Source organism: Macaca thibetana, chromosome 20 (assembly GCF_024542745.1).
Source record: "Macaca thibetana thibetana isolate TM-01 chromosome 20, ASM2454274v1, whole genome shotgun sequence".
In the NCBI taxonomy this organism is placed as follows: domain Eukaryota; kingdom Metazoa; phylum Chordata; class Mammalia; order Primates; family Cercopithecidae; genus Macaca; species Macaca thibetana.
The window spans coordinates 28,190,333-28,208,475 of record NC_065597.1 but is presented as its reverse complement, the minus strand read 5'-3'; the positions used below and the strand labels follow the sequence as shown (position 1 = coordinate 28,208,475).

The following is an 18,143-nucleotide window of genomic DNA, read 5'->3' as shown; positions in this document are numbered from 1 at the left end:
GAATGGGAAGGAGGGGGAGGGAGGACGGAAGGCCAGAAGGCTGCATTTCCGGCTTTCTCCCAGCTGTCAATCGCACCTCCCTGGGCTCTGAGAGCTGAGGCTTCTCCTTTCCCTCTGTCCAGGGGAGCCTGAGACCAGCAGAGCTGCCCCCTTTGCCCCAACGGCCTCACCACCCACCTGGATTGCTGCCACAGCTGGGCCCTGAGCGGATCTCTTCTCAGTCCGTTCCACTTTCTTTCAAGAAATTGTTATTGCTCCCCTGAGCCTTCAACTTCAAATCCAACCTCCTACTCCTGATTTCAAGGCCTGGAGTTCACTCCAACCTTATTTCCTCTTATCCCCAACAGGCACCTCCTGCCCACGGAGGCTGAACAGGTCACCCCTGCTTCTGGGCCTGTTTGCCTGCCTCATTCCAACAAATCCTACCTCTTTTCCGAGGCTTCACTCAAGCTCCACCTCCTCCAGGCAGTTGATGGAAGAGGACCTAGGGAGCAGAAGCAGGTTCAAAACCGGCCTCAGATACCCACTGGCTGTGTGTTGTCTGACTTCTCGGAGTCTTGGTTAACTCATCTATAAAACGAGACAAGAGGGCCTCAAGGGCCATAGTAAGGGGCGAACGCACTAACTTGTTCTAGGGAACAGAGCACACATCCATGCCACATGAAACCTTGCTAAACCCATGCTCACCCCTTCTGGGCAGACACCAGCCTGCATTCCTGTCCACACCAGACTACTCTCCACTCCCTCTTCCCAGCTCCCTGGGAAACAGTGGCTTCTTGTTTCCTGGAGTTCTTATCGGTCAAGGCCGAAGGGCAGCATCCCATCAACTGCTGACACGTGAGCGAATCCACATGAGAAAATGCATCAGAGTTTGGATGTTCTGCGTAAAACCCTGTGTTTGAGATCCTGCAGAGAGTTCTGACTGCCCCTGGAAACTAGCACCCAGCCTGCAAGTCAGCATCTCGCACACAGAACCAACCCACATCCAAGAAGAATTTGCTCCTATGTATCAGCGTGGAGGACATGAGGGTCCCACTATATGTCAAGCACCTGATCCTCTGGGGGAACTTACATTTCTCCCAACCCATTGAACTCTCACCATGTCCCTACAAAGCAGGCGGTACGTTTCCACTTCTCAACCAAGGAAACTGACATTCCACCAGGATAAGAAACTAACTCGCAGGTACTTAGCTAGCAAGAGAAAGGGCAGACTTTCGCAACCCGCCTCAGATGCCTACTGACTGAGTGTTGTCTGACTTCTCTGAGTCTTGGTGGACTCATCCATAAAATGAGATGAGAAGGCCTCGCAGCGCCATGGTAAGGAACAAATGAACTAGGGTCATGCTCCGAAACTTGGTCTTTTCTCCCAGTTTCAGCCCTTTCGGGAACTGTAGCTCTTCTGATTCCCACAGGCTGCATTGCTACATGCCGTAGAGGAGAGCTTCAGCATCTGTGACAGGAGACGCTGTGCTCGTCCAGTTAAAATGAGAGGTCATCCCACCAAAGCCACAAAGACAACTTGAAAGTCCAAAGCTGTCATCGGCAGAAAAGGAAGTCTGAGTGGGGGCCGCGTATCGGGGGAGAGGTGGGCAAATCACAGCAGAGCCCACTTCCTGGGTGCAGCTACTATACGTGAACATGTCCCCCAGATATCCCACCTACGGGCCCCACACATGCAGGTGGGAAGCAGGATCAGGAAGCTTTCAAAGGGTGGGATGACCCTTTCTGAACAGGATAGTGCCACCTTTCCCATCCACACGTCCCTCTGCCCACACATGGCCAGCAGCTGCCACTACAGGCGTTTGATTAAAACAAGTCACACTGACTGTCTTTGGCAGAAATGAGGATCCATGCCCCGGTGGCCAGGTTGGTGACTGCCACTCACAGACGCCTACATCTACCTCCCCAGACCCACTGGGGGCAGTTCCTGCTTGGGCCCTTGCAAAGCCGGATCCCAAATTAACTGAGCCCCGTCTGGCTCCTCGCGGGCGGGCAGCGGGAAGGCAGGCGCCTTATAAACAGGGAGAGCGCCAGGCCTCCCGTCTGCCTCCTGCACAGCTGACTTGCAGAGAAGAAAGGCTCTCTTCCCGCTGGGGGAAAAGCCTGTTTAGGCCACTGTCCCTCGAATTCCACACCCGCACGTCTGGAATCCTGTTTCCCTCAGCCACAAAGCAAGCACAGTCTCAAAGGAACAGTGTGAACGTAGCTGGAAAACTCTGGAAAAGCCAAGCCACACGGGAGCTAGAATGGAGAGGAACTTCCACCTCTGATGTGTTTCAAACCGGGTGAGCACAGAGACCTCTCTGTGACCCGCGCGGCTGGACTAATTACCAACGTTATCTGGCGGATGACAGACATGCCCCGAACTTCCTCTGTTTGATAGATCCCACTGCAAACACACCCAAGTTCAGGCCCGTGCCTGCTGTTCTCAGCAGTGCCCTGTTCTTCCCTAAGACCACTCCTGATCCCCACTCCTCTGACCCCTGCCCCATGCCTCCAAGGTCAGCCAGGCCAATGTACCCACCAAGCACCAGCCCAGTGACTTGGGGGCGTCCCTCTCCTGGACCACTCCACACAGAACCAGTGAAAACTCATACTTCAGAGTTTTTCTGAGGAAGAGAAAAACATCTCTCCCTTCCCTGGATGGATTTTGGAGGAAGCGTCTGAGATGAAAACTGCTGCTTACCTTCGTCGCTGCTGCCACTGGGGAGCTCCAGTTCATGGGTCCCTGGCGGCTGACCCCTTGACCTGCACACACCAGGGTCCCACACTCCACGCAAGCGCCGATGATCAGCTGCTGTCCGTCATCCACCAACAGGCTGTGGCTTGCTCGCAGGGTGTATAGGAACAGGGGCAGCCGGGCCACCCGCACGGACTTCAGGCCCAGACACCGTTTCTTCTCCTGCTGGCAAAAGAAGCACACGAACGTCTCCACCTGGTACTGCCGGGACCAGGCGCTGACAGCGTGGTGGGTGCTGCGGGCCTCATGCTGCAGCCACTGGGCCAGCAGGTCATGGTAGCAGAGCACACAGGTGGCCACCAGGCCGGTGGAGTCCACAGGCCTGGCACGAGGGGCAGGCGGGTACACGGTCAGGAAGGGGAAGAAGGGCTCCTTCTCGCCCAAGCGGCTGGCAGGGTTCACGTTGAGCTGGAACTCCTTCCCGGGGCCCAGCTCAGCCCCACAGATGTAGCAGATGGACACGGGACCACCCTGGGCTGAGGCGGGCAGCTCGGAGAGGGCAGGGTCGGAGGCGGAGAAGGCCTGGTGGTACCTGCCCAGGAAGCCCTGCACGGAGGTGATGAGCTCCTCGTTCTGGCAGGCCCTGTACAGGGCCCAGACATCCTCCAGGACGCTGAAGCACTTGGGGCAGCTGCGGACCTCACAGCGCTTGTTGGGGCCCTGGGCGTTGGGCGGGCAGGGAAGGAGGCTGAGGAAGGGGAAATGCATGGCGCTCCTCGCGTTGCCATTGAGGATCCTGGAGGGGACCGCCCGGGCATCTGGGGTACAGTCCTCCCCACAGAGGTAGCAGGCCTCTCGCAGGGCCCCGGAGGGCAGGCCCTCTTCTCTGGGGAGCCTCCTGCCCTTGGAGGCCATGCCGGGGGCGTGGCTGTCCAGGGGCACCACATAGAGTCGCTGCAGCACCGGCACGTTGGCCAGCTCGAAGCTCTGCCACTGCTGCGTGAGGGAGGAGAAGCAGCTGGCGCACACCAGGGTGCTGCCGCCCTCGCTGATGGGCTGTGCCCCTGCGGGCGGGCTGTGCAGCCACAGGAAGGGGAAGAACGGGGCCTGCGCCAGCTTCTCCTGCTTCTGCACGTGGACCTGGTGGTGCGAGGCCGGGGACAGCGGGGACCCGCAGATGTAGCAGCAAAGGCCCTCTGGTGGTGCCGCCCGGCTGTCCGGGAGAGCCCGGGGGACACGGCCACTGTTCTCCTTCTCTTTGGGGTTGCAGACGCCTGGGAAAGGCTGCTCCTTGTGGTCCTCTTCCCCACTGGTGATATTGATGTCACTGTCCTCGGATGTGCAGAAGCCGCGGAGGGTCTCCCTCAGCGGCCTGCTCTCCAGGGGCTTAGAGGCTCTGCCAGAGGGAGGCCCTTTCATGCCGTCTGCAGAAGCCTCTTGGACAGGAGGGCCTTGCCAAGGATCCTGAATGCCCCTCAGGACGCTGGCCCGGGCCTCGGGAACCCAGTGCCTCCCAACCCCCTTCCGCCGGCGCCTAACCCCGGCCTTAGGCTCCCCATCTGTGTGGGCCTTCGCGGGGAGCCCCTCGTGCTCCGCGCGCCCCTGCGCCGGGGCCTCTGCGCCCTGTCCCAGAGCGGGTCCCGGAGTTGGCCTCCACTCCTGGCCGCGCCCCCCGCGAGGCCCTGGCCCCGGGGCCCCGTCCTGGTGGGGGCTGGCGGCGTCCCGCGCGGGCGGGTCGGGCTCGGAAAGTGGGTCCGTGTCCGACAGCTCCGACAGGTCAGAGTCTCGCGTCTCCTCAGCGGCCCCGCGGAGCCGGGGGCCGCCACCGTCGTCCTCGTCGTCGTCGCCGCCGGCGCTGCCCAGCGCGTAGGCGACGTTCCACTCGCGGGGGGCCCCGGCGCCGCCACGGCGGCCGCCCGCGCCCGCGTCGCACTGGTGGGGCCGCTTAAGCCAGTACATGCGCTTGTCCACCGGCGTGCGGGCGCGCTCGAAGGCGGCCCACTGCTCGCCCAGGAAGCATCGGCACACTGCGCACACCAGCACGCAGCCGTCGGCCGGGGACAGCTCGCGCGCGCCGGGCGCCGGCTCCTGCTGCTGCAGGAACGGGAAGAAGGGCTGCGCCGGGGTCCCCGCGCCCGCCGCCGGCTGCTTCACCTGCAGCTTCAGCTCCTTGCCGCGCCCGATGCCGCCGCCGCAGATGAAGCAGGAGAGTGGCGCGCCGCCCGCCGCCCGCTCGCCTACGGCTGCCATGAGCCGCTGCTTGCGGGAGACCGGGGCCGGCCGCCCGCTCATGGCCGCGCCGCGCCGCCCGCCCGGGCCCCCGCGCGCCCCGGGCCGCCCTCAGCGCCCGCCCCGCCGCCGCCGCCGCCGCGCCCAACTTGGAGCATGTGTGCGCGCCGCAAAGTTTGGCGGCGGGCGGCCGGCGCGGGCGCGGGCGCGGGCGCACGGCCCCTCGCAGCGGCGCCCCCCCGGGCCTGCCGAGCCCCCCCGGCGGCAGCGCGGGGGCCGAGGCGGCGCCGCGGCGAGCGCGCCCGGAACGCAGCGGCGGCGGCGGCGGCGGCTGCGGCGGCGGCGAGGCCGGAGCGGCTGGAGCGGCAGCCGCATGTGCGAGCTCCGGCGCCTGCCAAGGCGTGGGGTCATTTAATTGGGGAGGAGGGGGCGGGGCGGCGGCGGGGGGGGGGGGCGGGGAGGGGCGGAGGGCGGAGGGGCGCGCGGCGGGCGGGGGAATCCCTCCCCGCGCGCTCCCTCCCCCCGCCCTCCTCCTCCAAGCCTGCCTCCCTCCCGCCCGCCGCTGCCTCCCCCCGCGTCCCAAACTGCGCACAATAGCGGCCGGCTCCTCTATCTATTTTGTGTCCAGCCCGAGCCGCGCGCGATGATTCATTGCCCCAATTAGGGGCTCTCTCCAGCGCGCCCGGCTCAAGCCGTCTGAAGGGTCTCCTGGGGGACCCGCCGAAACCCATCAGCGGCTGGAGCTGGTCTTTAAGTAAAGGTCAAGCAGGACGCGGGAGGAGCCAGGTAAGGACGCGGCGGTCGCCCCTGGAGCGGAGGAAGCCCCCACCCCAGGGCTGCAGTAAGGGCAGCCCCAGCCTAGATGCAGGCACCCTGCCGGGTTCTTTCGGGGTGGTCCGATCCCCTCAAAAGGGGGGACCAAGCGAGAAAGCCATTTACAGTCCCGAACAGGCCTGAGTTGGGGACACCATTCACGGCCCCGCGTTCTAATTTGGGAGAGAGGAAAGAGGCGCCGTCCCCGTCTCCTGGAACCCGTTAGTGAATGCATCATCCTGCGGATAGTCTGGGGCCTGCTCTGCCCCTTCCCACCACCGACAGGGGTCACTGGGTCACCAGCAGAGGTAGAAAGGGTCCTGTGTGTCCCAAGGCCAGTGACTCAACGTCTCTGGGTCCTGATTTCGTTCTCTTCAGCAGGAGCTGCAGCAGGGGATTGATTGTTTCCGTGTCTTTATTGTACATGTGTAGAGATACATTGTATTTATTTAACAAGCAGAAGGACCTGCGGTGCAACGCGCTTAGGGTTAACTGTGGGGATCTGCCCCATTTCACAGACAGGAAAGAAGTCGCATTGAGTGTTACGTTTTCATCCAAAGGGGCCAAACAGGATTCAGACCCAGGACGTCGGGCTCCAGGCCCTACTCTTGACCACCAGGGTGAGTAGCCGTGCGAGGCAAACGTCTGGTACACGTCGCAGGTCTGCTGATGGGGACGGTCCACGGCAGGACAAGGCCAGGATCCCTGGGTCCTCCCGGATGATATGGCTCAGGCCCTGGTCCAATCCAGGCATCTCCAGACCTCTCATTTCCCATCTGTGAAATGGCACCGCTTCCAGCTTCAAAATTCTAGAAGTCTCTGACTTCTGGGCCGTTTACAGCTTCCTCATTTGCAAGCAGCAGCCCAGAGTCAGCCTGGGGACAAAGGTACCCCGGTGGTCCCCTCCACCCTCTGGGACACTGAAATGTAAATAAAACTGGGCTTCCTCTTGGCAAGGAAGAGGGCCATGCATTGTAAATAAATGCAAGAAGGAGGCCTCCAGATTCCCTGGGGGATATTCCAGGGCTCGTGGTCCAAGGGTTAACAGGAAATCATCATTGGTTGGGACTTTGGGCCTTCACCCTGGCCCAGAGGAATGCTGTGTCAGCAAAACTGTCCCGAAGGAATGTTGGGGGCGGGGCAGGGGGCTTCTTGGCTCCTGGCATGTTTTAATACCTGGAGAGTGGAGGAGGGCTGATTTGGAGAAGTTTAAAGGGCAGTGTCTGTTGAATTGCATCCTTGCACAGTTCAAGAGGGACTATTAGGTCCCACACAGACTGAGAGGTTGCCAGTAAGGCACTGCCTGACTGGGGACATGCAGGCCAGTGGGTGAGTTAAATGTGGGTTCCTTAGGACTGGGGCACATGCTGTCCCTTCTGCTTCAAATGCGTTTTGGGCTCATCTGTATGGCCATGGCCACAGTGTCATCCTCAGAGGCCTCTCTTTCCTCTCTAGAGCAGGTGCTGTGCCGTGCTTCTCCATCCAAGCTCCCCAGCGCAGGAGTTTGCCATTGATTTTATTGATTTTTCCGTCCACTGCTCCTGTCTGCGCCCAACACCCCCCCGGAACCCTGGTGCTCCCTCCCAAGGGCAGGAGCCAGGTCTGTCTTGCTCACTGGAGATGTGGGGCCTAGCTCGGTGCCTTGGTCCCACATACCTGGGTCTCAGTCCTGTTCCATCCCTTGCCAGTTGTGTGAGCCTTGGGTGGACTTCTTAGCACACGACCCCTCAGTTCTCTGCTCTGTACAATGGGGGTTGTTAAATAAATAGAGATTTGGGCGCAGGCATGGGCTCTGGCATGCTGTAGGTGACTGTGTACGCGTGTTGCCCCTTCCTCTTTCCAGTGGTTGAAGAGGTTCTCCTGCCGCCTGTCCGCACTGCAGGGCGCACTGCAGGGTGGCAGGGAGGGCCACTGTGTTGAGGTCACGCACAGAGTCTGAGGGAGAAGGATCACGGGGCCAACCAGACCAAAAGAGAGACGTAGGGTTTTCTTGGCGGAGCTGAAATCCTCCAGGAGGTATTCCGAGTATGCACCATACATATGCGGGTGTGAGTGTGTACGTATGTGAATGTGCATGAGTCTGTATTTGTTAGATTGTATATGTGTGTGTACATGTGCGTAGTTATATAGGTATGTACAACCTGTGTGTGAGCATGTGTGTGAGTGTGCATGCGTGTGTGCGTTTGTGCATGCGTGAGTTCACCTGTGTGCTTCTGTGTATGCGCCTGTGTGTGCATGTCAAGTGGGCCGGGAGTGGGAGTGGGAGGTGTCCAGCTGGATGTTTTTCTTCTCTTCAATGACCCAGTGACTTAGGAAAGTCCCCTGGAACACATCTTGGGAACCAGGAAGCAGGGTGAACACAGATCAGAGGAGAAGGCCAGTGATGATGGCTGCTCCTCTGTGGGGATGACATGGGGGCAGGGCCGCTGCCACAGCTTGACACAGCAGACTGACATCGCACAGCCATTTACTAGCTGTGTGGCTTTTGGCTTGCTTGTTTACCTCTCTGAGCCTCAGTTTCCCCTTCTGTAAAGCAGAGCCAACTTGACAGTGTGCAGGGAGGGTGAACTGAGCCAGTGCTGGTAAAGTACATTGCATTGGGATGCAGAATAACAGTGGTATAAACACACACAGCATGTGTAGACATTAAACACACAGCACACCCATTCAGTGTGAAGCACACACAGGACCTATACTTTGCAGGTGCCAACTCGTCAAATCTTTCCCAGAAGCCCATGAGGAAGGTTGTGCTGTACCCACAAGTTTAGGGGTGAGGAGACTGGGGCATAGGGAAGGGAAGTCATAGGTCCAGGGTCACACAGCATGGTGGAATTGGGACTGGCACCCCGGTCACATGCCTCTGAAACCCTCTGCTTTGCTGGCTAGTGAGTGAGATTCACTTTCTCTTCAATCCTGCGATGCCAGGACAGGAACAGCCTAGAATCTGGTCCCCCCTCTCCTCACGTGTCCCCAGTTTCACACCAAAGGAAACAGGCCCTCACACGTGCCTGTCTGGATACAAAACAGGCCAAGCTTGTGCCAGGAGATGAAAAGAAATGCCAGGGTGGATTGGCATGAAATTCACGCACCAAAGTAGACTTGAAGTCCCTGTTTCTAATGGAAATGGGCAAAAGGTTCAAACAGTACTAAGCCATCCAAACATCCCTGCCAAGAGCTGCTGAGGCCACAGCCTGAGCATCCCCAGCAGAGCCATCTCCTGACTTCCCTCTAAGCCCTACACCCCACCTTGCAGCTGGAGAGAGGGTGCCAGGCTCCCTCCAGACCACACACTGGCTCTTCATCTTTCAATTGTAGGACTTGAAAAGCACTGAGAGATGGTTCATAGACAGACCCTGCGTTGGGAGCAGGTTAAACATGCCCACCTGGATTCTGCAGGAGACAAGGAGGCCGTCAGCGTAGAACACCTGGGCACATCTCAGATTTGCAGCTACCTGTAGGTTCATCTTAGCCCAGAAACCGCAGGAATCTGCCCTCATCCCGCCCAGGAGAGCTCATTTCCAGCCTCCAAATGCTTAACCACACATTGTTTTGTATATCTGTCTCTGTGCCTGCCTCTCCCACTGGGGCAGAGCCTGAGCTGGCTTGCCTTGCCCTGCCCCACAGTTTCACAAGGATGTGGACATGGTTGGGGACCAATCGGTGCTTGAACCAGGGACGCCGCTAGACTCTATCCAAAACCTCACTCATTATGCCTTCCAAGTTCCAGAATCATCCAGCTGCCTGGCCAGTTTCGACTGCGCCATCTTTTATTCCTCTTGAGTGCCAGCAATCAAGATTAAACTCTGTCATGTGCCCCTGGCTTTTCCCAACCCTGCAACCCGACTTCCCTTCTCACTGGGCCTTTTGCCCTTTTCCTCCTTCCTCTAAACTGTGCCTGCGCCTTTGGCATCCTGCCCAGGGCCCATTTACCTTCTTAGGCTGGTCCATCCTCCTGTTTTCAGAGGCGACGTGTGCTGTGTTTGGCCTCTGGCTCACTGGGGACCAGAAAAACAAAATTTATCATCTGACTGCCCTATTTTTTCTTTTTTCTTTCTTTTTTTTTTTTTTTTTTAATTCTTTTTGCCTAAGAATGAAGCAGGCCCTTCTCTGCTGTCCTTAGAAACAGCTTCAGACATGGCAGGCCACTGGCAAAAATACATCGTCCTTCTCAGAGGGAAAGAATGTAACTGTTAACAACGAAAAATCCCTGGGATTTGTGGAGGCCTTGGGCTTATGAACCAGTTCACCTCCGTGCACTCGTGTGACACAGCAGTACATGGAGGCATCACATCCATTTTAAAGATAGAGAAACTGAGACTCCAAGAAGCAGGGATTTCCCCAAGGGCACCATTCTTGGAATCAGGATAAGTTGCCAGCTTTGGAGCTGGTGAAATTTTGTTGCATTTTGTATGCATTTATTGTGCTAATTTGTTAAATATAAACATTAAACATATACAGCATGTTTTGTAACCCTGTCTTAGCAGCTTGTTGCCTTTTTATTTTTTATTTTATTTATTTTTATTTATTTATTTATTTATTTATTTTTGAGACGGAGTCTCACTGTCACCCAGGCTGGAGTGCAGTGGCACAATCTGGGCTCACCACAGTCTCCACCTCCCAGATTCAAGCAATTATCCTGCCTCAGCTTCCCAAGTAGCTGGGACTACAGGGATACGCTACCACACCCAGCTAATTTTTGTATTTTTAGTAGAGACGGGGTTTCACCATGTTGGCCAGGCTGGTCTCGAACTCCTGACCTCAAGTGATCCACCCGCCTTGGCCTCCCAAAGTGCTGGGATTATAGACATGTGCCACCACGCCCAGCCTCGTTGCCTTTTTAAATACAGGCGCTTCTGAGCATGGAAGTGGGTGGACCATTTTCTATCTCGGGGGCCTGAGACAACCTAGGCAGAAACATTCTGTAAACTGCAAAGTGCCTTTTTAAACAATCATGGTTTGCATTATACAATTCAGTGTCAGAGCACGGGCTACAGATTCACAGAGCAGAATCGGGTGCTCTAAAACCTTGCTTTGCTCCCCTAAGCCTGAAAAAGAATCCAGCAGAGAACAGCCCAGTCTCCCCCTCTGGGAGACATCGTCCCCCAGCCCAGCCCTCACCGTCTTGAAATCCAAGGATATTGCCGTGAACTTCAGGGCCTCATAAAACCCTTTTGATAAATGATCGCTGGAGCTGACCTGCCCCTGGGGATGATGGGACAAACACTCACATAAATCTGGAGTGGACTCAAAGACTCCCTTGCCGCCGGCTTCTCAACAGGCCCCTGATTTGCAGCACAAAATTCACAGCAGCCATTTATGTGTTTGTCCCCACGCTTCCCAGCCATGGAGGTTTCTTGGTAGGGCACAGGTGGGAGGGGCGGGGGCACAAGCCAAGGGAGACAGAAGCCAGAGCAACCCAGAAGTGCCATGAGGGCACCCGGCATGCAGTCAGCGCTTAATACTAACCAGTGTGCAACCGAGAAGTGCCATGAAGGCACCCGGCATGCAGTCGGCGCTCAATACTAACCAGCGTGCAACCGAGAAGTGCCATGAGGGCACCCGGCATGCAGTCGGCGCTCAATACTAACCAGCGTGCAACCGAGAAGTGCCATGAGGGCACCCGGCATGCAGTCGGCGCTCAATACTAACCAGCGTGCAACCGAGAAGTGCCATGAGGGACCAGCGTGCCGAGAAGTGCCATGAGGGCACCCGGCATGCAGTCGGCGCTCAATACTAACCAGCGTGCAACCGAGAAGTGCCATGAAGGCACCCGGCATGCAGTTGGTGCTCAGTACTAACCAGCATGCATCCTGCAATGACAGTAGCTGATGTTTAACTAGAAGCCGGGTACCGTGTTCAGAGCTGATAGTCATGTTTATCCCATTTGGCTCTCACAACAGCCTAAAAAGTAGGCACGATTACACACTTTTACAGACAAGGACACTGAGGCTTGGAACAGCGAATCCATGTCTCCAGTGTCAGAGCTGGGAAGTGTTAAAGCTGGACTGAGACCCGGTCTGGCCAGAGCACCTCGCTCTCATCTGCCCTGCTGTGCACTCAGCTCCTGGCCTGTTGGGCCGCCTTCCCAGATCCTTCCTGCTAGAGGTGTCCTTGTCCCTCAAGGGGTCCTGCCAGGGAGGCTAATGGTCAGGCCTCGCTGCAGGCCTTCGAGTCCTGCCTGTGGCTTCATCAGCGGCTGCCAACTTCAGGACAGGTTCCCCAGCTCTCTGGCACCGGAATACTCAGTGGGCCGCGGCAGGTCCCCCGAGCTGCCTAATGGGAGGGCGGTGAAGTCAACAGCAGCAGATTATTTCCAGCTGCTGCTCTGAGTCACCGAAGCATGTTCCAAACCCAGCTGCCAGCTCGCCTTCCCTGGCCTCTGATTTATGCGGCGGGTGGGTCGTTGCTGGACTCATGGATGGGGACATGAGGTGGGACTGAGACATGTGTCTGACACTACACTAGGGTGTCATTTTTAAAAAACCTTTTAGTGGGCCTGGAGCAGTGGCTCATTCCTGTAATCCCAGCACTTTGGGAGGCCGAGACGGGCAGATCACGAGGTCAGGACATCGAGACCATCCTGGTTAACACGGTGAAACCCCGTCTCTACTAAAAACTTCAAAAAATTAGCCGGGCGTGGTGGCGGGCGCCTGTAGTCCCAGCTACTTGGGAGGCTGAGGCAGGAGAATGATGTGAACCCGGGAGGTGAAGCTTGCAGTGAGCTGAGATCGCGCCACTGCACTCCAGCCTGGGAGACAGAGCAAGACTCCATCTCAAAAAAAAGAAGAAAACCTTTTAGTGAAGTGTTTGCTCTGTACAGAAAAGTGTGCATCTTCATACGTGTACAGCAAGCTGAATTTTCACAAACTGAACATATCTGTGTAACTATCACCCAGAAAGAAGACATGTCTAGGCTCCCAGAAGGCCCCCATGTACCTGCTTCCAGACCTTCCCCTACCAGCAACGGTAATGACTTGAGCCGGGACTACAGGCATCTTGACTTCTAATACCAAGAATGTTGTATTTTTAGGAGCTTTATTGAGATATAATTCAAATACCACACAATCCACCCATTTAAAGTGTACAATTCAATGGCTTTTAGTGTATTTACAGAGTTTTCAACCATCAGCACAATTCATTTTAGAATATTTTCATCACCCCCAAAAGAAACCTCATACCCTTTAGTTCTCACCCTCAACACCTCCAGCCCCCGCCCCGCCACCCAGTCCCTGGCAATCATTAATCTACTTTCTGTCTCTGTGGATTTGCGTGTTCTGGACAGTTCGTATAAATGGGATCGTACAACACGTAGTCTTTTTTTTTTTTTTTTTTTTGAGATGGAGTCTCACTCTGTTGCCCAGGCTGGAGTGCAATGGCGCAATCTTGGCTCACTGCAAGCTCCGCCTCCTGGGTTCATGCCATTCTCCTGCCTCAGCCTCCCGAGTAGCTGGGACTACAGGCGCCCGCCACCATGCCCAGCTAATTTTTTGTATTTTTAGTAGAGACGGGGTTTCACTGTGTTAGCCAGGATGGTCTCGATCTCCTGACCTCGTGATCCACCCACCTCGGCCTCCCAAAGTGCTGGGATTACAGGCGTGAGCTACCATGCCCGGCCACAACACGTGGTCTTTCGTGACTGGCTTCTTTCAGCGAGCATAATGTTTTCAGACCTTCACGTTGTAGCCCATGTCCGCACAGGCTGCTTTTGTACCTTCGCTAAGTGGAAGTGTATCGTATGTACCCTTCGGCTCTGGCTTTTTGCTCTGTGTTAGACCTGTGAAATTCTTCCCTGTTTTTGCCTGAAGCAGTACTTTGTTCTTTTTGATTGCTGTATAGTAGTCTGTGGATGAATATTCCATCATTTGTTCATCCATTCTGCCATTGGTGAGCTTTTGGGGAGTTTGCATTTGGGACTTACATGATTAGTGTTTTTCTGAACACTCTATTTCATGTCTTTGGTTGAAAACACAAAATGCAGGCTGGGTGTGGTGGCCGCATCTATAATCTCAGCACTTTGGGAGGTTGAGGCAGGAGGATGGCTTGAGCCCAGGAGTTCGAGACCAGCCTGGACAATATAGTAAGACCCCATTTCTGCAGACAAACTTAAAAATTAACTGGTCAGGCCAGGCATGGTGGCTCACACCTGTAATCCCAGCACTTTGGGAGGCCAAGGTGGATGGATCATGAGGTCAGGAGTTCAAGACCAGCCTGGCCAAGATGGTGAAACCCCGTCTCTGCTAAAAATACAAAAATTAACCCAGTGTGGTGGCGGGCACCTGTAATCCCAGCTACTTGGGAGGCTGAGGCAGAGAACTGCTTGAACCCACGAGGCAGAGGTTGCAGTGAGCCAATATCACAGCCACTGCATTCCAGCCTGGGCAACAGAGCAAGAGTCCATCTCAAAAAAAAAAAAAAGAAAAGAAAGAGCTGGTCCTGGTGGCGAATGCCTGTAATCCCAGGTACCGGGTAGACTGAGGCAGGAAGGCTGCTTGATCCCAGGAATTCGAGACTGCAGTGAGTTATGACGATGCCACTGCGTTCCAGCCTGGGTGACAGAGTGAGAACCTGCCTCCAAAGAAACCCCTAAAAGCAAAAATACATAATGCATTTCTGTTGAGTTAATACCTAGGAGTCAAATTGCTAACCATGGGGTCAGTATATGTTTGACTTTAATGCATACTAAGATGTTTTAAATCACATTCATAGGCCCATGGAATTCCCAAGTCTCCCTGGTTCCCAGACTCAGCCCTTCCTGACTCCTCCCCTCAGCTGCCCACCCCCCAGCCTGACCCCCTGGGCAGCTTCTTACAGGGCACCTCCTGCCTTCCAGAGCAGCTGCAGTAAAGTCCGTACAAGTTGCAGAGGAAACGGTCTTGATGGCCAAGATTCGGGTTGGGTTTTGTGAGCACACATGGTTTTTCTGCCCTGGCTCTGAAACTGTGTTCCTTTCACAGGCCAGAAATACTTAGGCATGGCTCACTCTAAAAGGGGAAATACATTTTTAAATTCCATTCTGCCTGGGTCTTAGAATGATTTAGAACATTCCAGCTGTCTGAAGGACAGTGCTCACCAGGAACAGTGGCTTACAGTCCCCGAGATTGATCGCTTGTGATTTTGGGTCCTGACTCCACCAGTTCTGGGTTCGATGTGCATTTCTCCTGGGGGACTTCCGGGTTCAAAAACTGTGTAGAGTCCAAGCGAACGAGCCGCAGGCCGACACAGTGGCAAGCGCATGCGTCTTCGAGTGAGACTTCATCAATACAGCAATCCCGAGCCCTTAGCTAGCTGAGCTAAATCTGCACACGTCATCCCATTTCAGCCTTTCAGTGCCCGATGAGGTGGGTGCACAAGTATTATCTGCACTTTACAGATGAGGAAACAGAAGCACAGAGAGGCTAAGCTATTTGGCCAAGATCACATAGCCTCTAACAGACAGAGCTGGGATGTCAACCCCAGGCTGTCTGGCTCCAGACACCACACTGAGTACTGCACTACTTTGCTCCAGATTTCAAAATCTAGATGGAAATTCAACCCTGGCATTCATTATCAGTGTGGCCCCTGGTAAGTGGCCGAACCTGCGAGCCACATTTCCTTACTCCACGTGGGTGTGGCGCAATAACCATGCCCACGATGCCTCCTTGTCAGGAGATCAAATGCCAAAGGGCCTTGAATACAGTAGGCGCCGCGCAAAGATTCATCTCCCCACCAGCAGCACCCCCCACCCAGCTCCCTGAAATGGCTCCTGCCTTCCGGAAGCGCCTGCCTTCTGAAGCCTGCATTTTTAGAGAGGATTGAGATGTTGGATACGCTCCAGCCCATCCCCTGAATTTGAGAGTCCAAGGCCCAGGGCAGCCCCGACTTGACCAAAGTCACACCAAGTCCAGCTAGAACTCACGTTCCTGACTCCCAGCCTAAAGCTCCTTTTACCCCTTTGGAAAAGGGTGATTTGTGGTTATGAGGCCAAGGGGCCCTGAGTCAGTCATTCAAGAACTTCTTCCTCACTCCATTTCTTCCTTGGAAGCCCGAGGTTTAGCTCAAGGGAAGTCGAGCTCTGGGCTTAAGAGAAAACCAGAGAAAGTCTGAATGTGGGGCTCCCAGGCTCGGCGCCCAGTGGGATGGGGTGGGGGCAGGCAAGGAGGCTGGGAGTCGAGCCCAGGTGTCCCGTTGCGTCTGTGACTGGGCACCCTGATGTGCCTTCCAGAAAGACTATCTCTCCATGGGGCCCCCCTCGACCCTGCGTGGCCATTAATATTTATCAGAGCTGAAAGCTGAGCTGCTGGAGCAGTGGAAAACAGCCATGGACAGGTGCCGCGGTGGCTGGCACTCCAGCCCAGGGTGTGGGCCGCTGGGGGGAGCTTAGCAGAGGGTAAGGAGGTGGGCAGGGTGGTGTGGGCTAAGCCAGGGCCTCATCGGGGGGGTGGAGCCAGGACTGCCATCTAAAAGGGGGAAGCAGATGATCAAGAAAGTGGGGGTCTCCTTAGGAGAAGGGTTCTCCTCCTGCCATGGGGGTCTGAGGCCAGAGGGTGGGGACAGTCAGAGGTCCCTGGCCTGGGCTGGAAGCTGGGGAGCTGGGGGAGGGGCTTGGCGGGGCAGCCCCAACCTCCAACCTGCTTCCCCTCTGGGGGCCCCCATCCGTCTGTTCTCCACCCAGCAGCCAGCACGGTCTTTTCAAAAGCGCAAGTCTGGTTGTGGTCTCCCTCTTGCTTAAAATCCTTCTCAGGGTTCAGAACTCTCAGATTAAAGGTCAGAATCCCTGTTTGTTGGCCCTGCCCAGGCCTCCAGGAGACCCTGAGGCTTCTTGGGACCCTGCAGCCTCCTGGTGCCTTGGCCTTCCCAAGAGGCACCGGGCACATTGCACCACAGGGTCCTTGTAGGTGCTGTTTCTGTTGCCTGAAACTTGCACCCCTTCCGTCTGTGCCTGATGAATTCCTGCCTGTCCCAGGAATATCCCATTCCTCACCCTTCTGCTCTGCAGGCTGACCCTGCAAACTACATTTCCCAGGCTTCCTTGCCTCTGACTTCCTATTAGGGACAGTCCTTGAGAGGCATTTGCAGGAGACTGGGAGACCGGAGGGCCAGGGGAGGGAGAAGCCCTCCTCTCACTCCCTCTCTCTTTCTCTCTCTCTCTCTGCTTGGGGAATGTCTCTGCAAGTGGCCAGATCTCTGTGATTCCGGCAGCAGCTCTAGTAACTCCATCCTCCTCCCCTGTCCTGCCCAGGGATGACAGCAGCTTCCTGCTATTCTTCGTCATGAGTCAGCCTCACTTCCCTGCTTGCTCTTGCAGCTTCTTCACCGCTTTTGCAGCCCATTCTCTTTGTTGGATTCCTCTCTTGACTCACCTGGCTCAAGTGCCCTTTTCCTTGACCAGCGTTGGCCTCTGTGTGACCATCCAGATCTCGCAGGAGCACTCCCTGGCCCCGGGGCCTGGCTCGGAAACCTCTGTGACATTCTGGGTGATATCTTTTCTTTCTGGGCACTGTGTGGGCACAGCTTGTAATTGCTGTTTGTAATTATGGCTTCATGAGCGTGGCTACTTGGCTAACATCTGTCTCCCCTCGGATTTGCAAGTTTCATGAGGGCGAGGCCCGGGCATCTGTTTTTGCTCAACTGTGTATCTCCAGGACCAGAACCAAGTTGATGTCTGCCACTTAGGGGGCACTCAATAAACATGTGCTGAATAATGGGCAAATGAATGAATGAGGAGAGCTGGGACGGACGTGTTCCACCAAAGCCACTTGCTCCAGGGGAATCTTTTTCCCTTTCTCATGAGGTTACTAAATAAATTGCTTGGAGAGACTCATCATTCACTCATTCGACTAGATTTATGGGCACCTCTCTTGGGCACCAGGATGGATGGGTGGATAGATGGGTGAATGGATGATGGTTGGGTGCGTGGATGGGTAGACAGATGGAAGCATGGATGGATGGAAGGAAAGAGAAATGAAGGATGGATGGATTGATGGATGGTTGGTGAGTGAGTGAATGAATATGGGTGGATGGATGGATAGATGGATGGACAGATGATGGCTGGGTGGGCAGATGGATAGGAAGATGGATGAATGGATGGAAGGCAAGAGAAATGAAGGATGAATGGATTGATAAATGGTTGGTGGAGGGATGGTTTGGTGGGTGGGTGGGTGGATAGATGGATGAGTTTGGAATAGAAGGTTTGGTGGGTAAATGGATAGATGGATAGATGGATGGATGGGTGAATGGATGGATGGATGGAGAAAGGATGGATGGATGGATGGAAAGAGAACAGATGGATGGATTAAGATGGGCTGGTGGGTATATGGATGGGAGGAAGGAAGGATTTACTCCTGGAAAAAAAAAGGCAGAGAGAGAAGACAGGCAGACTGAATTAAGATAAAAGGCACGACTGCTCTTTGCGGAGCAGCAGAGGGTCAGAGAATGTCAGTGC

The 18,143-nt window shown here is 55.7% G+C and overlaps 1 protein-coding gene across 3 annotated transcripts in view; it reads right to left on the bottom strand.

Annotated features, from left to right (window-relative positions):
• Positions 1-4,180, bottom strand: part of GSE1 (Gse1 coiled-coil protein) — a 504,030-nt gene extending 499,850 nt beyond the window's left edge. For 2 of the 3 annotated variants that reach the window (XM_050773596.1, XM_050773597.1), the window contains exon 1: positions 2,687-4,180. In XM_050773596.1, the coding sequence (XP_050629553.1) occupies positions 2,687-4,099 (1,413 nt within the window). In that variant the 5' untranslated portion in view covers positions 4,100-4,180. The remainder of the gene's footprint in view (positions 1-2,686) is intronic. The other variant, XM_050773598.1, reaches the window with a different exon arrangement.
• Between the last annotated feature and the right edge of the window lie 13,963 nt (positions 4,181-18,143).